This window comes from Nanorana parkeri, unplaced genomic scaffold (assembly GCF_000935625.1).
Source record: "Nanorana parkeri isolate BGI_ZX_2015 unplaced genomic scaffold, ASM93562v1 scaffold134, whole genome shotgun sequence".
NCBI lineage: Eukaryota > Metazoa > Chordata > Amphibia > Anura > Dicroglossidae > Nanorana > Nanorana parkeri.
Genome location: NW_017306402.1, coordinates 582,233 through 608,487, shown reverse-complemented (window position 1 = coordinate 608,487; position 26,255 = coordinate 582,233). Strand labels below are relative to the sequence as shown.

General features: G+C 39.6%; 1 protein-coding gene across 2 annotated transcripts in view; it reads right to left on the bottom strand.

Annotated features, from left to right (window-relative positions):
* Positions 1-10,589: 10,589 nt before the first annotated feature.
* The window catches only part of TMX3 (thioredoxin related transmembrane protein 3), a 63,340-nt gene continuing 47,674 nt past the window's right edge, over positions 10,590-26,255 (bottom strand). For both annotated transcript variants that reach the window (XM_018553901.1, XM_018553902.1), the window contains exons 10-16: positions 24,239-24,337; positions 22,668-22,725; positions 18,489-18,542; positions 16,728-16,784; positions 16,244-16,373; positions 13,252-13,320; positions 10,590-10,945 (exon numbers count right to left, since the gene is read on the bottom strand). In XM_018553901.1, coding sequence (XP_018409403.1) covers positions 10,682-10,945; positions 13,252-13,320; positions 16,244-16,373; positions 16,728-16,784; positions 18,489-18,542; positions 22,668-22,725; positions 24,239-24,337 — 731 coding nt within the window. In that variant the 3' untranslated portion in view covers positions 10,590-10,681. The remainder of the gene's footprint in view (positions 10,946-13,251; positions 13,321-16,243; positions 16,374-16,727; positions 16,785-18,488; positions 18,543-22,667; positions 22,726-24,238; positions 24,338-26,255) is intronic.

Below are 26,255 nucleotides of genomic sequence, written 5' to 3'. Positions count from 1 at the left end.
AGAGGGATTCGGGTCCAAAAGAGGGACATTCCTTCCCAATGATAGACAGTTGGGTACTATGACCATGGACTGCGGAACAGTTCCCCCCTGTGGTATCTGAGAGAAAGAGATCATAATTTATTCAGCCTGAGAAGTGAATTCATCAAGTGTTCCTGTCCTTATTTCAAGTTGTGATAAAGACCTAGAGAGAGAGAAAGTGCTCCTGTTTCCACAATTCACAATACAAGTCTGTTACATCAAACAAGAAGGTATAGTACCTGATGTCTGTAAAAATTTATTTTGAAAATGTTTAGGGCTCATTCACATGAGCACAATTAGGTCATGGATTAGCACTGCCCAACACGGTTTCAATGCATAGACAGGGCAATTTGCTCTATATCCTATTACTTTAGTGCGCACCATAAAGATGACCTGTGAGAGGTAATACACAGAAGTGCAAGGGGAAATGGTTGACAATAGCTGTAAAGTGACTTGAGGTGCCATGTTTTTTTGGGTCCTGGGCAAAGGGTAGAGGTGAAGATAGATTTTGTTGGAGAAGTCGACCAGATCTGGTGGCTTTCTTTAAAGGAAATTGTTAGCTTACACCCCAAGAGGCCTAGAGAGGGTTGGGTTAGTTGATGGTGGAGCAAAGTATTTAGGGTGGTTGACACAGAAGGAAAGGTGTGATCCTAAGGTTTATGGCACCTATCTGTCACTGTTGTTGTGGTGCTAGAGGATAGTGATAGAGCTAGTGAAAAAGATCTTGCTCTGGTCACTCTCTGAACCCCCAAGACCCACACCCTATGTTGCACAAAAAGCAAAACTTACTGTTGCTTTCAGGGTTGATTAAACTAATGACCATCATGCCTACAGTGTACATGCATGTTTGATTTTCTTTCCACAAAGAGGAAAAATACTTCACCCTTTATAAAAAAAACAAAAAAAAACTTACTGCAATTCTGCCACTTTATCCTTCAAAAGCTCATCGAGGAACAGATGGCACATCATCTTACCTGGTAATGCAATATTTCTATATGCCCACAAACTCTCTCAAGATGGCGATAATAGCCGAAACAGAAATTAGACTGATGGTGTTGTTTTCTGAATCTTGATAATCTCTGAGAGGATTAAGAACCATGATGGTAGACTCCCAGAAGAAGCAACAATGGTGTGGAGAGCAGGAAAATCTTCTTGTTGAGTGGGCTGAGTGTCTTGACATAAGAGTTTCCTTCCCTACAGTCATGCACACAGAAGCCTTCTATCAGAATCAGCACCCTTTTCTTTCTTCAAGCATAAGCAAACTCACTACCTGGGATCCTGTGCCTGACCATTATAAATAGGGAAGCAGGTTGTTTACCACGACAGTAGAAGTGATTTTTTCTGAAGATATGGGTAAACAACGCGATTTAACAATAGAAATAAAAGTTATAAAATATGATTTTTAGCACATGGAGGATGATTTGAAACAGGAAAAAAAAATGCAATGTTACAATGCTTCCCACCAACCAATTCAATGATGGTCTTCATTTTCACACTTACAAAGAGGAAAGGTAGAATTTATTTTTGAATAAAAGAAATATGGTTCACCTCCTTGTGAAAAACTATAGCCATCTCTGGCATCAATACTTTGAACCACTGCCTCGGAACAAGTATGAAAAGAAGGACTTTTTTGACTTGTACCAGGTATGTGAGACAGCACTGCAGTAACCACAAAACGTTGGACTGAGCTTTCCAAGAGATAATTTACTGTATATGTCACTCAGTTATGTGCATGTGTAAACGTCATGTTGAGCTAATAATCTGTGTGGACTACAGACTACATATGTTAGTGAGTGCAAAACATGTGAGGAGTCTAGAACCCCACCTACTGGCGGCATAAAAGGCAACATGATACCGTATGTATATGCAACATTTCATATTTACCTGTCAAAGTGAAAAAACAAATTGTATTTTATGGCCCTGACCATAATAAAGGAAATAAGTACAATACCCATGTAAACCACTATAGATTCCCATTAAGTATTTCAATCATGAATACATGTAAGAGGGCAAGGAAAAGAAAACAAGGTGGGAATGGAGAGGAAGGGGGGATAGAAAAGTAAAAAAAAATGTGGGTGTAAGGAGAGTTGGTCTGTACACTTGCATGTAGTGTTTTTCCGGTGTATGACATCAGTACACTTTTCTGTCATTATGTTCAAGTATCACTACTTCCCAATCCTGTTCAACAGTGCACATTCTAGAAGTGACCTGATGCAGGCACAGGTGGAATAATCCACTTCCCAGTATATCGCCAGAACAAAACATATTGAAAGAACAGGAGGACAGTTTTGGGAAACAGTGGACCACAGTAACAAGTTTAAAGCACTGTACTGTAGAAAGTTCAACTGCTAAAGCCCTGTGTATCATACAAAAGATATATTTTTTTATTAAATACTTTTCCGTTTTTCATTCATAGTTGCATCTTAGTGCTGCTGATCTCCTACATCCTCTTTGCAGTCACATCCTGTCTATATACATACTCCAGTGATGGTTACATGGCATTTTCCAGGGTAGGTTTTCTGATGGTGACAACAGGGGACCATACGTGTATAATGTGTGTTGAAATGGCCACTTGTAGTCTCCACCAGGAGCACATGTGACAGGGCAAGAAAGCAGGAGTAAATGGCACCCCAAGATACTAATGCATTGCACCTCCAAAGCACAGTATCACACTGTGCTGTAGTGTACTACGTCAGAAAGAATGGTACATGACAGATTTCCGTTCTGCTACATTGGCAGCCCATTCATTTTATTGGGCTACATTAACGCAACATGCCTTAGTTAACCCAATCCCCCTGAATAGACAAAGCCGAATGGGCCCTAAATGGTTTTTACTTGCTATGTCTTCTCATATTTGTGTCTGAAAATTATCACATTTATGTCTTTAAACTTCTTTTTCCATTCCATTAAATCCCATTTGAAGACATGGAAATAGATATCCAATCAGATAGACATTGTACCAACAACTTCCATTTTCACAGACATGAGTGACAACAATTGCATGGGATGTCTAAATATGAAGGTGTACTCCAATAGGCACCAGAGTTAAGCTGGTCATACATTATTTGAATTTCACACAGTGGGTGCCGCTGTTGGCACCTTTCGTCTAGCTTCCCTCAATTAGCTGATCAAAGGAGCTGGTTGGAAAATCTGTGAATAAACAGAGCCGGCACCCAATGAGCTGCTGCTTTGTCCGGGTATTTTTGCCGGCAGCCACTGTCAGATACAATAAAGACAGCAGGAGATTCCTCCATCAGCTCATAAGCACTGATGGAGGAATCTGTATTATATTCTTTGCTCAGCCCGCGGGTTGAACAAAGAAACTATTACAGTGTATGGGCAACTTTAGACCCAGGGCTTTCTGTGATCAGTTAACATAACAGACTGGTCAGACATAATCTCTTCCCTGACATGTTATAACAGGTGTGACTGTTAAGCCTCATTCACACTGAGTATACACATGTATTGTCCCATATGCAAATAAATGGCTCCATACACATAGCTGCGTATGGAGCCGTATATTTGCGTAGTGTAAACATGCGCAAAAACAGAATGGAACCGAGATGAGTCCGGGCAGTGTATTTTACGCGCAGACGCATGTTTGCGCGTGTATGCGTACAGCACATTAAAATTCCCATTACGAGTGATGCATTCTGGGATTGCATATAGTGCACGCATATACGCACATATATGTGTATATATACGCAATATACAATTTTGCTCTTGCGTTGTGTGTGAATGAGGCCTTAGGCTGGCCATACACTGTTACATTTTGGCTGATTTACAGGAATCGGACAATATTCTTACAGTGTGTGGTCCCGCCGTCTCAACAAAAGTCTATTACCGAATTGATGTACTGTATGCAATTTAAATGAGGGTTTTTCTAAAATGTTTTGTGACCATCATGTAGCTTAAGATAAAAAGAAAAATCTGTTTCTTCTTTTATTGCATATGGTTTCCTGAATACAGAAATCTGTGAAGGTGCTCTGTTTGTGCAGTTTATTGCATTTTCATTCATTGCTAGGAAGACGTAACAGGCAAATACACATATAAAATGCAGCAGGAAGGAAATTCTAAAAATGTTTCTACATGGTGATGTAAACCAATCAAATTAGTTGGATATTGGATGTGCGCTGTAGATTCCCAGCGGACTGAGACCCTGCAGTTTACAGCACAGAACCGCAGAAATGTGAAGGCCCCCTAAAGCAAAAGGTAAAGTGGCAATTGCCAGCAACCAATCAACATACATATTTCATTTTTCTGGCTGATTTAAATTGATGAAACCTGGAATCTAGTTTCTGGGGGTAATGCATTTCAGAAATGCACTTTTTACTGATAACATAAGAACACATGGTGGAAAGCTGGGTGTTTTTAGACATCAATGGAATCAATAAGATCTGACATTCATGACCTTTAGAGCCAAGCATATCCATTACCTTTTCTAAATGTCTACATTTTCAGCTTTCACACATTTAATAAAGCAGTCAATATTTCCTTCAAACCAATAAAAATAAAAGCAATATGAGTAACAAACGATCCAAACTGAAATTAAAGACAATCTATAATAAATGTTCATCTACATCTAAATGGAAAAAAGTGCATCACATTTTCTCCCAGGCTGTTATGTCTTATTTTAAAACTTTATTATACATTTCTTCACTTTAAAATTGCTCTTACTATACTGTTATATAGAAATTATTGAATCATATTATAATCTTTAGGTACAAAGTAAAACTGTCAGGATGTGTGGTATGCAATACCAATGATTTTCAGAAAACCTTTTCAAAAACAAAACATTATACAAGAGAAAAGCACAGCGCATTTATAAACATATTTGCACTTTGAATCCTATAGGCAAACGCATAGATTAAAGCAGCACCTTTACTACAAACTAAAACAGCATTCATTTTGTTACTATGGCAATCACCATGGTATCTGTGAAGCTAACTCTGACTTTGCTTTTCCCAAGAGATTCTGCATGCAGACAGGCTCTGCGGTGTCACCATTTTAGATATTGTAGCAGTAAAAAAAAAAAAGAAGTGCATTGTTAAACCAACAAAATTCATCAATCTTGAAAAACGCTTCTTTGTATAAAAGCCTATGACAAAAGAAAAAGTTTGCATACATACATATATCAAGGGGATTGTCACGATCTTACTTCAGTTCTGTTCAGGGCAATTTATTAGAGTAAAACAAACAAAAAAAAAAGAAAGGGAGGTTGATGATTTGATTGATATTAGGCACCGCTATAGCCTCATTGCATACAGTCATTACATAACAACCAAAAAAGCACAATTGCATCACAGCTGAACATAAAACAAAACAACAAATACACATTTAAAATACATGTGTCCATCAACTACCTTACAATGGATTTATAATCCTTTTAACCATTTGTGTGATCTAGACACCCTTAACAGGCAGCACAGCTGGATACTGCATTCCCTGAGACCTCTCTGTAGACTACTCCGCAGCTAAGCAATACATACTTGTCTAAGGGCCACCCCTGTTTGTGGCTGGACCATGAAGAAGCACTGAGGTTATCAAGCTTAATTATAGAAATGTACAAAACAGCAGCGCTCCGATTGGCTTACCTACTGTCATTCCCTCTCCCAGTCGGTGTGCTGCTGTGCAGGGGATTATAGGAGGCTGATATAGAGACAGATTCAGAAACTTTTCTAAGCTATATATACAAATAGGTTATCTTTTTAATGGATTTGTAACAGGGTTAAATGGTGTTTTTGATATGTTCCTAGAGTTACGCCCTATTCACACGGTCGCTCCGCCTGTCAATTTTTTAGATGGACCCGACTGGATACCCAATGCAAGTCTACGGGCAGCAGTGTGTAAACGGACGGGTGCCTGTTTACACCTTGCCTCCAGAATGGTTTGTGCCGGATTGGGGATAATCAGATGTAAACCGACATGTCTGTTTACATCCGATTCCCCATAGATTGGCATGGGGTCCAGTAATTGCAGTGTTATTTCTCCTCTATCTCAAGATGGTGGAAAAAAACTGTAGGGACACCTGTGACAACCGCTCCGTACTGCTGTGATCAGGAGAGGATCCACGCACTGATCCTCTCCTGATCAGCCAGTGTGAAAGAGGCCTTAAAAAGTGACTCTAAACTCAGGAGTTCAATGTAAAAATGTATTCAAGTACCTTAACTGTTAACAAAAATGCATCCCATTTGTGTACCACTCGGCTGTAGATCCTCATCTCTGAATTGGTGCCGACACCGTCCTTCCTTCTGGAGGGAGGCCATTTTTGTTCCCGATGTTCCCCGTGTGTTGTAACGTAGCCACTGCTCCAAGCTCACTCCTGCAGACTATAACTTCAATACAAATGAGTAAACTAAACGTGATATTGTAATCCATTGTGGAAGTGAGGTTGGAGTGGTGACTACTTTACAACACACACAGGGACCAGAGGGAACAAATGAAGCCACACTCTAGAAAGGACAGTGTCGGCACCAATTCAGAGATGATTTGAGGATCTACAGCCGACTGATACACAAATAAGATACATGTTTGTTAATAGTTAAGGTACTTGAATGTATTTGATAGATTTAACCCCCGAGTTTAGTGTTACTTTAAGATTTACTATTCACTTGTCAGGGTTCATTCACATCCGCAGCTTCAAGTTTATAATCTACCAAAATAACACCATTCTAGCTGCTACAGACCTAATTAAAACTTAAAGAGAAAGGGTCATGAGATATTGATGGGCGCTTCCATTACCAAACTATCCTTTGAGAATGTTCTCTAGCTGTCATTCTGAAACTTTGACTTCAATTAATGCTGTCTGAGTCGCTGACCTGGAACAAGTATAGGCACAAGACATTCCAACACTCATTAACAGCATGCTTGTTCGGGAACTGTGACTGAAACATACAGAAGTTGGACACAGACAGGCATCTAGCATTTTCAAAGGGAGGCCTGAAATGGCACCTCCTATATTTCGCCCAGTTGAAGTTGAGCCTGTGCTTTATCCTTACCCTGTAGTCACTGTTCCTTCATTCCCACATTAATCTATGTTCTGCCTGGAAATTTCCCAGAAGTTCTGGGCACAACGGTCCATGTGACTTGCGTCCCTTCCATTTCAAACCTGATGAAGAGGACCCTGTGTAGCCCCGAAACATTGTAATTTGCTATGACATGAAGCATCAATAAACAGGCGTTTGCTTCACTTCACTATGGTGTGCTGGTGACATCCCTAACAAGTTTTGTTTCACTTCCAGTCCTGTGCCCAATTTGGTGCTTGGTAATTGGCCACTCACACTAGCGCCATCAGCTATGGGCTGGGCAGAGAGTCACCAGGCCTTAGTGAGCTCAGAGTGAGATCAATTCTGAGATGAGGATAGCAGAAAAATTATTGTTGCACTCCTTACCGGAAATACCATACAATACGGAGGGTGTTTGTAATGACACCACTGTATACATAGGATTATTGTGAAAAATGTCACCAGCACACCGAACATCCTTATAGAATCCCCAAATGCTCACTTTATTGAACAAGTTATCAGAATGGAAACAAGAGCTTTCGGGACCTCGCTGGGTCCCTTAATCTTCAATGCTGTAGCCTGTTGAAGGAACCCTGCGAGGTCCCAAAAGCGCTTGTTTCCATTCTGATAACTTGTTCAATAAAATGAGCATTTGGCGATTCTATAAGGATCTTCAGTGTGCTGATGACATATTTCACAATGATCCAATTCTGAGATTACACATGACTTTGTCTCCTCAAATCCGACAGAGGGGAGAGAAGAAAGGTATGTAAAGGATGCTGCCGAAGTCGGCTTTATTGCCAACCTGTTGTTTTGCAAAGGTCTTCTTTATTATTATTTTGATTAATATAATTATTTTATATATACCATAGTGTAAGAAAGGCCAATTAAATACATTGAATAAATAATACATTGCCTATCTTGTTCCTTTTTCCAGCACAGGCTTTTAGAGAAAACAATGCGTTTATTGAGGAACCTTTACATTTTACCTGTGTCTACATCGAACTTGCTCTATGAAAAAAACAAGAGCTGAGCACTTCCCATAAAGCACACCAAATACTTCATAAGCCTGTACAAGGATGACGAAACCAGAATGGCATGAAATACTATTTACATAGTTAAAGTCTTTGGCTGCCTACATCACACTATTATATTTACCAGTAAGGAAGAATCTATTAATTATGCATTTACACACGGTAACTATGCCATGCATAAGTGTTATACAGCAAGCTTTTTTTTTTTCAAAATGTAAGGCTACATTCACACTAGTCTCCTACTTTTGGTTTATTTAAATGCAGTAGGAATTATCTGGGAGCTATAAACAAACTTTATGCTTCACAGGTCAAGTTTTCTAGGGTCTTGGCATTCAGAAAATATATAATGTTGGGGGGTTTTACGTCATTTTCAGGCCTAAAATGTGGAATATAACATGGGTGCAAAAATGGAAAAAAGGGCCTCAGTCATGAAGGGGTTAAATGTACTCGCATTTATGTGTCTTCATGCGTTTAGACGCTTTCAGAGTATCTAATCTGTCCCTGGCCGCACAGAATTCTATTTTCTCTAAACTGCATGCATGTAAAACACAGGTAAATGCACAGTGTGTTTTCTACCATTTAAAATTACATGCATTTATATGTGTTTAGAAATGTCCAGCAAACGCATTTATGACATTGTCAGTGTTAGGCCATAGCGTATGTGTATTAATAACAAAAAAACTGCAAATCAAAAGGCAAACCCAAGGTTTATCAAAAGTTATTATGATAAATAGTACTTAAAAAAAACAAGTAAAAAAAACCCAAACAATAATGTAAAATCTTTACCACACTACTCTGTAAACAGTTCATTGACATCAAGGTAAAATACACATTTTGTGCCTAGTCTAGAGAATAGGATCTTTCTGTTACATTCTATATATACAGTATCTTACGATTGTTTTGTAATATATTGACATCAATCCATATTGTCACCAGCACCCCCACAAATCCATCATATACCATAACTGGGGCTAAATTAAATAAAAAGCTGGGTAGGGATTTTATTGTAAAATTCTAACATCACACCCAGTTTTTTTCAACTCACAAATGTAGTGATGCTCCCAAGCCAGGCTGTAGACAAATGTGCTTCACATTTGAGACTGATAATCGTTCATCTACTGAACTTGTGGCAAATTAATATTTATAACTTGGCAATATGATGGTTTCATCATAAACTGCATCCTACAGGCTATCGGGTAAGACAGTGTAAAGACCAATGATGATGTGCAACGTGCACTACTCAATAACAAACCATTCAGAAAACAATTCTTCAGCTGATTTAGTAAACTGAAATATGACGGCTTGATAAGTGCTGGAACACTTTTGCACTGTCAAAGCTCTTTGCATTAACTTACTAAAAAAGCCCAATTATATGTTGCATGTACATTAAAAAAAACTATTGGACAATATCTCTGTGTACTAATTAAGTCTTCTTTGTAATATTTAAAATAACGGATTACAAAAGATTTTCTGAAGGGGTTTTCCACTGCAGCAGTTAATGTAGAGCTGGGAAGCCCCTGTAAGGCATCATGCACACTAGCAGGCTGCGTTTAAGCACAAGAGATGTTATCTGCTAAGTATAAACAAATGTATTTTCCCAGATTACTTTTTCCAGTGTTTAGTTGTTGCTGGGAATGCATGCGTTTAGCTGCGTAAAACTAGAACGCAGACATTTCTACTTTGGGTAAATGCTTCTAAATTGAATGCATCTGGTTGCTTCTGGATGTCTAGGTGTGCATTCAGAGGTGTTTAGAAAGGAGCTCCAACATTACATAACATTAATAACTTGGAAACCTTTCTCATGGTAAGTAATGTGTGTGGAGTTTGAACCAAAATTGCCAATTCCGCACACATGAGATAAGGTACGCTAGACCCTTATGATAGCACATTCAATTTTTTTTGCACAAATCTTAATATGGGTTGTTGATATGGTTCCGAGCTTACCTCTGCATTCAATTATGAACTATAGGTTACAGGCCTAACTTCTCCAAAATGGCTGATGTGCTTTTTAAAGGCTTGACTAGAGTGGGGTGTTTGTTATAAACTATAATATACATGGCTCAGTTGTGGAAAACTAAAAAGTGTTAATATATCAAGAAGTGCGCAAGTAAACTGCGACCTTACCACAGATCAGTGAAATAGAGCATGAGCAAACTACTTTCAGTTAAAGTGTATATAAACAATGTACATTAAACTCACTGCTAAAGGACATCCATTCGATACTTTGAATACATAAGACACATTTCAAAAAAATATTGCTAATCCTGAATTCTAAAGCTTACATACAAAATGGAATCTATTAATAAAAATTCAGATACGTTCCAGTGGTATGAATAATAAACATTTGAAAATTTTAAGCCGATTAAGAATCACCCTTTGGATGGACACTAGTTAGGACATTAAGAAAAACAGAAGCTCTCTTTATTTGACTTCTACTTTCAAAACCTTTTATTAAATTCTAGAATGTCTGATATATAGTCCCGATGCTTTAAAAATGTAAATTGAATGCATGCCAGGGATCAGTGAAGCAGAGTTCTTTCTTTTCCTTAATAAAGCTGTGTGAGTGGTTGAATTTAATAAATAAGTTTGTTTTGGATTCCTAGTTAATCCAAATTTTCATAAAAGTTAATCCTTCTTCTTCTCCATAATATCCTTTTCTTCTTGATCTTCATCCGTCACCTCTGAAGAGTTCTCTCTCATTTTGTCCTCGTCTAGTTCCTCATCGCTGCCCTCGTCTGTATGACTTGGATCAATCACATCCTTTCTGGTCATTTCCTCGGTGCCGTCGTCGGTGTCAGCTGTGCAGATTCCATAACACATAATGCTGATGACACCCAGTGGCAGACCAAAGAGGAAGCATCCAAGAAGAGGTGAACTCTTGAACACAGACTGTTTACAAAAGAACATTCATAGATATATTTTATAATCATATTTAAAAAAACAAATGATACTACAGATAGAACAAGTAATATATAATTAAAGGCATATTTCACTAAAAAAAAATAATAATAAATGCACTCTATGCTGGAAGAAAAACGTGCATTTATTATTTTTTTGAATTGGAGCCTGCAAAGCATTACAACAGCAAAAAATTGCCCAGCACCCTAACCAGCCAGCCTGCAAAAAAAAAACTGTCTAACTACTACAGTTAAAAACAGAGGTTTTAGTTGCACGTCTTCTGCAGACTATATGCAATCTACACTGCCTTGTCAAGGCCCCACTGTGTAATGTGGTCCTAACTCTAACCTCTGAGAGCCTCCATTTTGAAGCATATTTAGCAAAGGATGAATTGGGTGCAGGTTCGCCAGGAGGCGCCCAACCTCCTTAAAAGGCACAGAGACACAGGGAACCCCGCACATCACAATGGCAGCTGAAGCCCCCAGTGTGTCCCTGTGAAGCATTACAAACACGATCAGTCAATGGCAGGTGTGCTGCACAGACTCCAGCAGACTGTTTCTCCAGCCACACACATACTGTATTTTCCAATTCCCTGACTGCCACCCTGAAGGATTCCATCCTTCCTGCTGGGCGCTGGTGCTTTCTCCCCTGCACAGCCCATCCACTTTGCTGCTACAGGCAGAGAGGCTTAGAGGTTACAGCGGGCTGTGCCAGGGACATGGAATGGAGGTGTTTTCTAGTGCCCAGGGTAGAGGATTTGTGTTGGGCATAGCAGCAATGGGGAAAGAAAGGGGGCGTTCGTCACATTATGGAGAAATAGCTACTATCAGAGGCTTGTCAGAGTGTTAGTGCTTGATTTAGGAAAAGTAATGCTTTGCATAAGAATACTTTAGTATCCTAGGACCTGCAAGACCTATAGGCACCTAGTGCTTGCTATGGCTATATCAGGTTAATTGACTTGCCTCTAAAGCTGGCCATACACCTATAGATTTTTTGCAGAATTTCTATGGTCAGATGGAAAAAGTGCAACAGATTCCTCCATCTACACTTAACTGTGTGGATGGAGGAATCTCCCACTGGACCAAGCTTCAGTATCTTGCTAGTTGGTCCTGCTGGCTCTCAAAATACGTGAACAATCTGATTGGATGCAGGCATTGTTCAGATCATTTTGAGAGCCAGCGATGCTGACTGTGTAAAAAAATATTTAGCTTACTTTTACTTTCCCCATTGGCTGGAATTTTTTTTAATAGCTGATCCAATAATTCAAGCCAATCCGGCGGAAAGGAGGGATGATGTCACTGTATCCAGCAGATAATTAGACTTTTGCAGTTATACAGCAGCTATAAACAGACTGCAAGAGAGCTTTGGCATGAGAGGGAGGTGCTGTTAGATTGGAAAGCAGAAGGAATGGCATAACTCACTTTAGGACACTATTACACAGTACAACCTTAAATGCATTTAAAGTGGAAGTAAACCACTGTTTTAAAAAGCGGACAGGTAGGTAGGTAGACAGGTAGAGATACTCTCTATGTTTCTTCAGTCATACATTCTTCTCCTTACCTGTCAAGTGTTTTTTTTTCTGCATGTGCAGCCCAGTATGCAGTCTTGGCACCGTTCTGTGCTGAGACGAAGTAACTCCTGTGCACATGTGCAGGAGCTACATCATTCGGGCCTGGACAATCAAGATGACCAAACACTCTGAACTCGGAAGATCGGGTGACACTACTGGGGCCCCAAATTTTGCTTTTTTGATGGTGGTTTAATGCTACTTTAAGGCAAAATGACTGCCACTGTGGATATCCGTTATATGTCAAAAGTAGTTGCAAACTGACCACATCCGTCACTGCACATGACCATTTTACAACCACAATTGTCAGAAAATCTAGGACCAAATGTCTGCTCCCTAAAACTTTGGTCATACATATTAAGGGGACGTTCAGAAAAACAAAAAGCAGCAGCCCCAGCAAACTGACTGAGCATCTATATCAATAAGTGTATGACCGGCTTCACAGTGTACATTAGAGAATATTCTGTTCTCCTTAGAGAAAATATATTTGCCCTTAAACATACGTGGTCAGGCAATTTTAGTCAGAAAAATGGCATGTAAGGGATTTCTACACAAACAAGATATATTGGACAATGCTGATTTAGCTTTATCTATCATATTTCATTCTGCACTGCAAGGTCCATGGAACACATTCAATTGCTTACTACTTTAAAAAGAACCTGATTCATCAGCATTCTTGTAAGGTAAGTAAAACATTACATTTTAATACAGCCATAGACAGTTTATTTACCACAATGGTCGATCGGGCATCATATGCAACTCTCTTGATGCGCTGCAGTATTCCATCACCACCTTGAGCCTTAAATTTTCACAATACAAAATAATTGTAGTAAAAACAGTTGTGCAGGTTTAAATGAATACACTTTATTTATTTAAGGCTATATATAACTTTGTATGCTTACAAATTAACGCATCTTTTTCAGTAATGGGCTATAGAGCATTCAAAAGATCTAGAGCAGCTGCTAAAAGAAGCTGCAATATTCGAGGGCTACCACCTGGATTAGCATCACGATTTGTTGTTGCTTAAAGCGGACCTTTACTTAGATCTTTAAAATAACAACAAAAACACACCTTTAGAAATGTTTAGTAATAATAATCTACAAACACATACTTCTAGATAAATGCCAGCTCTGTATTCGTTGCATACCTTATCTCTCTTTTCTTCCCGTCTTCTGACAGTGGCCATGTTTACTAAGGGCAGATAAGTAGATCTCCTTTTACTTCCTGGGATTCTGGCACATGCGCCTAGACATGTGACTAGGACATGTAGCCATGCACATCATCTCAGGGGAGGAAAATGCCTTTTCCCTGAGATCTCATGAGTTTACAGATGAGATTTCCCACCAATGTTCTGCTGATGCCAAGGAAATCCCAGTGTGCATTGCTTAGGGAAACTGAAGTCATTTTGCCCTTTCAAAGCAGAAAGGCAATGCTCTGCAAGTGTAAGTATTTCACAATCACAGCATTTTACACCCGACATTTATATGTTATTATTTATCATCATACATGAGGAATGCGTTGGTAGAATTTGATTTTTTGATTGTAAAGGTCCGCTTTAAGCTATAAACAGGCTCATATTTTTCAAATATACTAATCCAGGTGCGGCGTCTCAGTATACCGCGAGCTGTAGCTCGCGGTATACTGAGCTTAGGGTAACGGGAGGATGCTAGTTTGTGTCCTTCCGTTACCCCAAGGAGAACTATGGGGAAAAACACTGACCCCACAGTTCTCCTTTAACCTGTAGTCCATTGTAAAATCCTACAAATAGGTTTTGCATATAAAGACACATTACAAGATGTCCGGTTTACTTTTATTAGCCAGAAAAGCCTCGACTGTATCCCACTACGATTTAATTTCACTTAGTTACTGGGCAACTGCCTGACTTTCCCCAGCTTCATGGCTAAGCTCCACTAACTACCACTCCACTGTTCAGTGAGATGGCCCCAGTGGCAGGCAAGGCTATGACCATAGACAGTACTATGCTAGCAGTTGGTGGAGCTTAACTAAAAAAAGGCAGGGCTTTGCTTCCTCATGTTACAGCCTCCAGCAAGGAGAACAGTGAGCAACACAGAAATTACTTAATTTTTAAATTACTACACTTAGAAGGTCCTGCCTTCTTTTTTCGTTTTCCCCTGGGAGCTTTTTTCTACAGGTCTTTGCCGCCAGTCGGGAGGCGAGTCTTTAGGAAACCCGTCATAGGGACCCGTCAACAGATCTGGAGAGAAAAGAGTGTGCCGGATCACTACAACCACAGTCTTGTTCGAGAATCTCTGGACCATTGGGTGGTCTGATATGGATCCCCGTGAATATTCCTGAGGAACCCTCAGTTGAACGAATAAACTTTCCACTCAGACATTACGGAAATAAGGAAAGTAATTACTGTTTTTTGCAAACCGCAATTTCTCTGAAATGACTGTTTAGGATATTTGGATTTGAGCCTATTAACCCTGTAGTTCCCGTTTTGAGAGGAACTAACACGCACTGGGCTGCACTTTATTATTTTTTTTATATTTTTATTTATTTTTTATTTTATTTTTTATATTTATATTTATTTTTATTTTATTTTTATTTATTTTTTCGTTTTCGTTTTTATTACGTATCACTTGTTGTTTAACTATTTACTGGATTTTATATATAGGTGCTTTTATTCACTGTTTTCTCACATATTATTGCTTTATGATTATGCCTTTACGGATGTTTTCAATATAACTGATTTGTTTAGCCAGTTAAAACCCACGACACACATACAATACACTCGAGTACCACCGGGTTGAGTTCTGCATCTTCAAACATTAGTTCACTATCACTAGTGGAGACATCTACTTTATATTTAAAATTTATTTTGTTATCTGAAGGTGATCTCCCCCTTTGGGTTTTGAGAGAGCACTTTCACATCCATTCACAACTAGACCGAGCGCAACTTATTTGCCACATAATAAACACAGAAATTACATCACCAAATTTAATTCCAGATCTCCTGTGACTAGATGTCAGAGGCAGAATTGCCTTGGATCCCAAAACTGCAGCCTGCAGGCCAGATCGGAGCCCTTTGCTTTATCTGGCCCTTGTGGCACTATTCCTCCAACTGACACAATGGGAGACTAAGTTTGACTGGCACAAACGATGGAGCAAAATTAGAAAGTTTGGGGATCTCAGCCTTTGATCATACAGTACAGATATACAGGCATGCCTAGGTATACTCACATACCAGGAAGTGCCCTTCAACTTTTTTAGGAGGAATTCCAGATAAAAGGTTTATTTTTCAAGGTAATGGTTAGGCAAATCTTCAGTTCCACTTTAAAAGTTTAAGATTCCAAAAGGAGTATAGCGTCTATTTTAATCCTGCAGCATTACTTTTCACAATACCAATCAATTCTTAAATGTGTATACCTTTTAAATGAAACAAAATCATTTTTATCTCAAAGGACAAAAGAAGGCTTTGATGATGAGTTAAATAGTGAGCAAAGATGCAAGCACTGCAAAGTACTGTACACGAAAAGAATTCCACAGAGTGTACTTTTTCACACTAGTGTGATCTAGGACTTATCCCTGACCGGGATGTAAATTACATAGTATCATAGTGGGATTCCATTAGATGGACTACTCTTTATCTGATTACTAATATCAGTCATTGTGTGTTTTAGACCCTATGAGTCTGTTTTAGGGTATTCAGCCTTTATTAAACAATGTATGTACTGTTGGGAATAATGTGGATAACTTACATCTGCTGTGCCATCCAGAATGCTGTTAACGAACTGAATCATATCTTCCACGCTCTCGATTCTCTTGCTCGGCAGAAAATACTGCTGATTGGATGTGTTAAGTACAACAATAGTTGGGACCTCAACTTCACTGGAAATAGACATGTAAATTATAGTCAAAACATTTCATAACATTTACCTCTTTTATGATTCGGGGAAGCATTTGCCTTTTACACTTTGGTTCCTGTTTTTTCTGCACATCAATATGCTACAAAGTGTTCTCAGATGCAACAAAGCAGTCTTTTTATGACAAAACAGTATTTAAAGGTGTAAATGGGTCCTCAATGCTTTATACTTGAGTTAGGCTATGGTGCTCAATCAATTCTGTAAAGACAGTTCTTGCACAGGCTGCAGTACTGAATTTAGGAAGAATATCACACACAGCACATCTGTTAATATACAATATTTTCCATAAGCTTAAAAAACAAAGTAGAAAGTGACTTACTCCATTAGCAGACTATTTATGTACTCGCTGCCATCCATGTGTCCAAACTGGAAGTCTCTAAACAGAAACACAAAGTGGAAAGGTAAGAGGTAAGCTGTATTTCTGCCAATAGAGTTTAGGATTTAGTCCGAATAACTGGTCTCTCCAATGCTAAAAAGTATACGCAGAAGCGAATTTGTAATACAATCAGGGAGGCGTCTGCTCAGTCCCAAATTTATTTAGCAGCAGGATAATGATACCAAACATAGCACCATAAGTCATAAAAAAAAGTCCTAGGAATGATGATATGGATCCCACACAGCCCCTATTTCAACATCACTGAGTCTATCTGGAATTATGTGAAGGTTACATGAAGAGACAGAAGTAACAGATACAAGTTAAAATAGCATAAACTGTGTTAAACCGTCTTTGATGTTTGAAGCAACCTACATGCGGTGTTTCTAAAAAACTATGTGCAAGCGTACCTTGATGCTGTTTTAAAGGCAAGGGGTGGACGCACCAAATTCTGATCTGTTATGCATTGCCATAATTTTTTTAATGCACCCTCACTTTACACCATTTTTTTTACAAGTGCCTAAATGTATTGTGTTTGTGTGAATATATTCACCATACATAACTCAGCGGTTATAATGTAAAATTCTGATTCTTGGGTTTCAACTCTACAGCCTATTTTTGTTGGCTGCAAGCCACTGAATGTTTTTGGCAAACCTTCTTAATTTAAGCAAAACTGAGAAAACTCAGCAGCCACGCTAGGTTAAAATATACCAGCAAACTGCAGATGTAACTAAACTACCAGGATGGAGGGGGTCAGGGAACAAGAGTCTTCACTTCAAAAGAGAGAGCACGCCAAAAGCCGTTTGCTTTCACGCTCTTTCTTTCTCTCCAATTAGAACTCAATATGGCTCTGTCTGAAAAGAGCAGGGTGGGAGGGAGGATGACTCTTAGCCATTCAGCTGTGTGTGTAAGTTTGTGTTCAAGCTGTGTAAACAACATGCTTTTTTCAGTAAAGCAGTTCAATATATAAAACATTTTAAAACAAGCCTAGATCTCTATTGGCTGGAAATATAAATATCTGAAATATTTATTTTCAATCCCCCCCACCCCCCCACAAACAAAACATAAATATATTTTTTTTTAGCCGTGGACATTATAAACATTATATTTACAATTAACAGAACTGCATAGGGTCTCATAGGATAAAGTCTCTTTAGCCATTTGCCTGAAGAAGTTTGACCATTTACCATCTTATAAAAGTGTTATGGGCGGTGATTCAAAGTGTATGTCAAGTCAATTTTTTCTTTTAATTTTGTATAGAGTAGTAAAGGGTTCACCACCAGGATTGTCCAGGTGACTAATGTCACAGGGACAAAAAGGGATTGAGAGATTTTACAGTTATCACCAGAACAGGAAGGAGTGGAAATCTTCCAATGGTGGCATCTTTTGCAGTGACAAATTTCTAAGGCTGGTCATACACTATTTGCACACTAAATAAAGTGGATGGGGGGGAATTCCCCCGCCGGGCAATTGTAGTTTGACAGTGACGGGTGTGCCGCTGTCAGAATAGCCAAATATTGACTGTAGCTAAGTGGCAGAAGTCACTGTTTTGCCAAGAATTTTCAGACCAGCTCCTTTGACAAAAGGAGACGCAACAATAAGACAAACTCTCCGCGATAGGACACAGACAACAAAAAAAAGAAAAGATGTTATCCAAGTAAAAACTGTTGGCTTTAGATGGTGTTAAGAGATATATTTTTAACTTACCGATGAAAAAGATCTCTATAGTTTTTGGCTACCTCCTGAACAATAGACTTTAACCTTAAAAAAAAAAACCAAAAAAAACAAGTAGTTAAATGTAAGTTCACCTAGGTCTTATCAACAACAAAGCATTAAGACACCTCTCCATGCTGAAGTGCTACTCATTTTCAAAAGAACCCCACAGAGGTACATGCCCTGCAGCTTATCACGATGTATGGTAACGCAGTACCATGCGCTGCGATGTACTATGTTAGAAAAATTTCTGCATATCTGAATTTTTGGTGCATTGGCAGCTCATTCATTTGAATGGGCTGTCCTAGTGCAATGCATGATAATGTGCTAAATAATGTGTGATAATGCAATGCACCAGAAAGGATAGATATAAATCCAGCATAAAACGAAACATGACACTCAAAAGATCAGCTAACAAAAATCTTAAGAGAACAGAAATAAAAGGCAACACACAGAGTTTACTTGAATGTCCAGATTATGAAAATACTAATTTATAGAACTCATCTCCGAAGCAAACCTGTACTGAGAGCACTAAGCAGACTGCCATTGCTGGCTCTAAGTGGTTACAAGCATGTGGATTTGGTGTTTTAAACTCCATGGCTCCCTACACTTGTTCAGAGACAATGATCCAGAAAGTACTGAAACCATCGGATCAGTACGACAGCCAGACAGATAGCACAATTCAAAGGAGACTACTAATGGCCGCTTGCAGATCTATTTCAACACTGGTTTCCTTTAACTCTTTAACTGCCAGCGCGGTATACCTTAAGGCGCTGGCTCTGGGCCCCTGTAAGCAGATAGCTGCTGGGAGTCTTTTTACTTCCAGGGGCTGGTAAATGGAGCTCCAAACCAACCCCCTCCGCCTTGCTTCACAAGCTCTGCTGCCCTCCTGCGGGCCCGTGACCGGCATTGCAGTGTCAGCAGGTAGAGAGACCAGCCATTTGCGTTAACTCCTCCCCACTGAATGAAGCTGGAAGCGATACTGATTGAATCACTTCCGGCTTCTTAGATGTGATTCCCTGGCTAGAGAAGTCAATAAAAAGTCAAATAAAATAAATGTAAGCCCCCCAATTTTTTCTTCAAGTCCCCTGTCCCTGCAAACGTGCATACGAACACAAATACGTGTCAGGTGCGCCTACAAACTAAAATGATGATTATGCTACACATGCCGTGTGCGCCACTGTGAGACCAATAAATCTAGGGCCAACATTCATGGTTAACTCTAAATTTCTCATATACAACACTTTAAAAGCTTTAGAGTAGTGTATTTTTTCTGTTGTTTCAGGGGCGTATACAACTTTTAAGCTTGGCATGTTGATTATCTATTTACTCAACACAAGCTCATCTTTTATATTTTACCCCCCCAAAAATGGGTATTGCGATATTGTGTTTTTGTGCACTAAAATTAACGTCAGTGTATTTTGTACTGAAATTTTGGGACTTAAAGAATTACACTATTTTATGCAACTGCCACCACTTTATTCTACAGAGTCTTTGCTTTCAGGAAATATGTAATTCTGGGGAGGGGGTTAGTAATTTTCAGACTTAAAATGAGGATTATATCATGTGTGCAAAAAAAATGCTCTGGCAGCGAAAGGATTAAACACGAGAAACCTCACGAAATAGAACAGAAAAAAAAATGTCCCACACTTGCTGCTTTCCCATGTAAATTCTGAATTATTCATTAGATATTTGCTTTGCCTGCCTTTCCATTAACTTTTCATCTAAAATACATATGTTGGGAAAAGAAAGATTACTGAAAATTATAAATTGCCCAGAGTCTCAGACCCAGCAAACTAAAATGCCCTGTGCAAGACCATATGCTGTGTATGCTAATTACATTTAAAGCCAAACTCCACCCAAACTTATTTTTTTTAAGGCTCATTCACACTTAAAAGGAGATTTTTGGGGTGAGTGAATTACACTCATTCCCATAGTTAAAGCCGATATGTGAGACAAACTGTTTGGTCGGGAAGTGAGAAAAAATATAGCGCCGCTCGCTCACTTCCCAATCATCTGCCTGCAGAGAGCGGTGACCATCAGTCATCACTGCCCACAGGGATTCCCCCCTCCCCTCTCTGATCCTCCAGTGCTGACTGGAGGAACGGACGGGGGACGGGGCGGGCATAGCTGGTTCTGCCTCTAGATATGCAGAGACAGCGGTCAATCAGCCAGCTGGGTGGATCTCGACAGTGCGGCAAGCTCCTTCCAGCGGGTGGCCGTAAATATACAGCTTTTTTTTTTCTGCTCACTCGCACACACGAGCAGAACACACTGACAGGTGTAAACAGCTGGCAACGGCTGTTACATACAAGCATTCGGGCGGCTCTATAGCCAACCGTTTGCTTGTATGTACCCAGCAGTGTGCACCACCCCCTCCTTTAGCTCCCCCCCTGCACCGTGGTTACCAGCTATTCCGGGCCCGCTGAGGGGATACCGGCTCGGCGGCTCTCAGCATTAAGATGGGATGGAGATCAGTACTCTCACACTTGCTGAACTCTCCTTCGATCTCTGAATGCGGAAGTGGTGTGTATTACATGGTGTGTGACAGCAAAAGATCTTAAATGAGGAAACAGCAGTGCAAACCTGACAAACTCTTCCCCACTCTACCCAAAACAAAAAGCTGGTCCAGAGTCAGGCAGTAAGTTAGCCAGATGGTACGCAAAAAAGCATTCAAAAAGCTCCATGCAAGTTTTTCATCACTTGCAGGAAAAGTACCAAATTCCATACAAGCAAGATTTCCACTTGAATCAAATGTGTTTTACGCAAAACTATATGAGTTTACATACTGCCAGGGCATGTGCCAACAAATACATCATAAGCTATAATTTAACATTTTCTAAATGCCATTTTCCATTTTAATTGCAGTTGATTAATACATATACTGTAAAATAAATGGTATCTCAGGTAACTGACCCCTACTGAGCTACTGGAGACATTTGTTTATTTAGTGACCCCTCCAACACCGGCCTATTTTCCATAACAATAAAATACAGCAAGCAGTAGGTACGATCTTGTATACTGTCAAGCAAAAGCTCTCTGTATACTGTCCGCATGTAATATTTGTGCAAAGTTTACATGCATACTGTGTATAGTGCAAAATGCCCTATTGGTTGCTAGGATATGAGGGAGCTCAAGCTGCCTGCATCCTAGCAACAAAGGATGCTAGGTGACTGGAGCATCTGCAGCCTAGCAACAAAGGATGTTAGGTGGCTCGAGCTTGAACAACCTGCTTCCTAGCAACGAAAGATGCTAGGAGGCACAAGCTATCTGCATCCTAGCAAACAAAGGACACTAGGCAGCTCGAGCCATCTAGCATCCTATGTTGTTAGCATGAAGGTGGCTCCGATAAAGTGCATTTGCGCAATATTGATGTAAATGTTAGCACAAACCTTTACATGCGTACAGTGTATGGCGCAAACATGCCCTATGGTTTCTAGGACACTAGGGGGCTCAAGCTGCCTGCATCCTAGCAACAAAAGGACATTAAACAGCATTGTCACCTTTATCCTAGCAACAAGGGACGCCAAGTGGCTGGATCATCTGCATCCTGGCAACCAGAAATACTAGGCGGCTGCACCGCTTGCAATGTAGCAACACAGGATGCTAGGCAGCTGGACCACCTGCAACCTAATAAGAAAGACATAGGTGGCTTGAGCCATCTGCATCCTAGCAACAAAGGAAGCTAAATGGCTTGAACCCCCTGCATCCCAGCAAAGGAGGACACTGGGAGGATCCAGCTAGCTGCATTCTAGCAACAAAGGACACTAGGCAGCTTGAGCCACCTGCATTCTAGCAACGAAGGACGCTAGGCAGCTTGAGCCACCTAGGATAAAGGTGGCTCCAATAGAGTGCAATTGCTCTGTATGGATGTAAACATTCGCAGAAACTTTTCAAGCATAAAGCGTACAATATGGTTCATATGCAGGACCTAAAAAAAAAACCAAACAAACACTGTATGGATTTTTACGACTGTGTGCATAAGCCCATATACAAGAAGGGTGAACAAAGAATACCAAAAACAGGCACAAAAGTATTTTGCCTTTTATGCCAACACCAGAAGTATTCATCCCATTTGAACCATTCATTATTCAATCATATACTGCTATGGTTTATAAGAAAAAAATACATAAAGGGAACATATTAGGGGACAATTATATTAAATATTCTTACCGGCTATGCTCAACTGAATTGTTCTTATCATCAATTACTGCAACAGCCACAAGTTTTCCTAAAAGTGTAAATTGAAATGATAAAGATGCAAATGTTTTATGTAGTTATACACAATTAGAATAGTTGACATTACTTTCTCATTATTTGATAGCATTTGCATGTTTGGTGCAAAAGAACCAAAAAACAAAACTAGTCTTTATGTTCCAATATGTGCCCTGATGCAGCAACTACATTACATGTTGGCCATGAAGACACATTTAGTCATGAGAATCACAAATCTCTGAATATTATTAAAAGGAATCCAGCAATCTCCTGAAGCTCACTTGAGTCTCCGAAGCCCAAAAAATGAATACTGTTTAGGTTGATGTCACATGGGCTACTGTCGTCGCCAGCGGCAGAGTCATAAGAAAATGGCTTTTACTGATCTCAGTGGAATCGATCCCTCATTGGCCCTGAAGGCTGCCAGATCTCCCTTTTTCAAGTGTCAGAGCAGAGCAGGAGCGTCATTTTGCTGGCGCCACAAGCCATTAAGCATTACCACAGAGACTGTCAGAGACGATCATAGTGATCCTTACACTTGTGTTGTGCCGCCAGCAACTAGATGGCCCATGTGACAGCAGCCTTAGAGTTGTATCTCAAGCTTCATCTACTTCGGGGGTATGGGGGGAGTGGAACTCGCTGCCACATACTGTGATTTCGGCTGAGAGTGTGGAATCATTCAAGAATCGATTGGACGATTTCCTCAGGGACCGTAATATACAGGGGTAAAAGTACTCTTAAGATTGAGAACACACAGGGATCTATACATACTACACACCAATAGGACCATACACACAAATAGGTTGGACTTGATGGACATATGTCTTTATTCAACCTCAAATACTATGTAACTATGAGTGAACTATTGTAACTGCCAAATAGCCTACGTAATCGAAAAATAATTATATATAAAGCCAAAGTATGAATATAGAACAGACCTTCTATAGTTTCAAAAGGAATAGTTTATATATTACTCCTTCTATTCCTATACTGGCTATGCACATTGTATGCCTCATATTTATCCCATTTTAGCCGTTTGGAAATTGTATAATGATCTATTCAATACTGCTAACAGGAATTCCAGCTGGAATAAAAAGGTAGCTGCAGCTCTATAAAATGTGGATATTAAAAGATGCAGGGGAGCAGAGAGCTGAGCCTAACCACCACTAATACTTTATTACTAAGCTATTAATTGCAGTGAAACATGAAATCTGCTATATTCTTCCTATCTCAATGGAATTTCTGCTTTTGCAGACACTTTCTGCAGTATGTTCAGTTTTTAATAAAGTGTTGTGTACACACAAAAGTTGACTTGCCCGTTCTGCAAACATGACTAATTAAAAAGCAGTGAAACCATCCTTAAAGTGACCCTGTCATTAAAAATAAGGGTTGACAAACAGCTCTAACTGAAATGGAAAACTGCGAATACTTTTTTTATTGCCCACGGCACTAGAACGTCACACAGAAATAAATATTTTTTTTTTTTTTTAAATGACAGGGTCTCTCTAAAGGGCCCACAGTACATATCATACCTGTGTCTCCAAGCTCGTACAATGTAAACCCATCAACATGAAGATACCCTTCAAATCTCTCTCTGTTCACCCAGCTGGATAAATCACCATCTTCATATTCTGAACAACAATAAAACAAATAAATAACAATTGCATTTGACTAAAGAGGATAGAAATATATGCAATCTTTAAAAAATACAACTGCACAGGGTTACGTCTAAAAATTTATAGCTGCACATCATTCAGGTTTACCCTTTTTATCAAGCCTGCCACTTTACCTGGAGTGTTGGGGGACATTTGTATGCTATCTTATGCCTGATCCTACTTACCGCACATAGCAAAGACTGACTGACTCACAAATGATGGTTCCTACATCTCCTGGCAGGTTACTTTTACATATCTGTCTTTAACACTTCTTTGTGCCTGGCCATTGCAGAAAATAATTTCACATTGAAAATTAAAAAACATTTTTATTTATATGAAATGAAAGAAACAAAAAAAAAAACTTGGCACATTCATTGCTGACCAGTAGCCGCTTCTAGTGGGTTTATGAGGCAAAAGGTAAATGAGAGTGTGGTCACAGACTTGAAGTGGTTTACGGGCTCGTTTTATACTCTTAATCAGCAGGGGTATCAGGGAGGAGAGCTCAACTGGTTGGCTCACGAAGAACTCTTCTTGGTGAAAAAGGGGCACCTGAAATAAACAAGGAGCACCTCTTACCTCAAGGTGGAAAAACAGCTCCAATTCATTCTGGCATGCTTACATTTTAGTAGTAATGCTGGGAGCCATCATATTAGTGGCTAATCAACTGAACTACACAGCTTGACTAGTATCGCTGATGTAAGGCAAGGAAGTCTGTCTTGGCTCCAGTCAGCAGCACAACTTTTCATAACATCAAAGGCAACAAAGTGTGAAGCAGTTGCAAACACTTATGTAAAAATATGTATAGTTGGCGAGTGCAGGGATGACGTTTTCATTAAAGTATCAGGTGACTACCTGAAAGTGACCCTGCCCACATAAACTTATGGGATTTGAAAATGCTGACTTTTGTTGTAAGATGTAAGCACTACTTAATGGATGTAAACCCCAAGAATACAGGCCAGATATCGATAGACAAGCGTGCCGGTGGGGACAGAGACATTAATTTTTTTTTTTTTTAGTAAAATGGGGAAGGATTACACTATGTCAGGATATTATTGCTGTATGTGACTTCATGTTCTGGTAACAACTGCTCCCCTCATTTCTTTTTAAGCTGTGCCAGGCTGTCTGAGACACAGGAAGTTGAAATTTTCCCTGCGCATAGTATTTACATATTTCAGGTCTATTCGAAAATAATAAAACAAAAAGTGGCAGGAGATTAAAGTGGAATTAAAGCTCTCACCCAAAAACCTTTCAATGGCAGAAGATACTGCGTGCGTTTCTTCTGCCATAAAAGCTTCTTTCTACCTGTCAGCAACCTTGATGTTGTGTAAGATGAGCTACACAACTCAGCGCACAGACCCAGCATGCCAAGATGAAGTAACTCCTGTGTGCATATGCAGGAGTTGTGTCATCGGTGGAAGGCCAATCAAGCTGCCGAACACTTAAAACCCAGAATAAGTGTGGGGAGAAAATAGGAAGTGTCGGTGAGGAAGAAGTACATCGCTGCAGGGGATCATTTTGGCAGGTAAGTCTGCCGTAATGTGCTAATATGCTGTGCATACTAGAACTTTTTGGCTAAAAGCCACTGGGGGGCCTTTTTTTCTTTTAATACCTCTACTTCTGTGTTAAGTCTTACTAGTGTAAGTACCAGCATTTGTCTTGAGTTCAGCCCTTAAAGCCCATTTCCACCTTTACCTATGTATTGTTAAAAAAACATATGCCAGCAATGTACACCGAGTCTACATGAAGCAGGCATATGCAGTTGCTGTACATGAACACAGAAATTTACTTTTTTTTGCCATCCTCATTTTGTCCCCCCCCCAGCAGTCTGTGTAAATGAAGACCCTCTCTCTCTGAGCTCTCTCCCTCCATTCACTAGTATTCATAGTGGTGACTA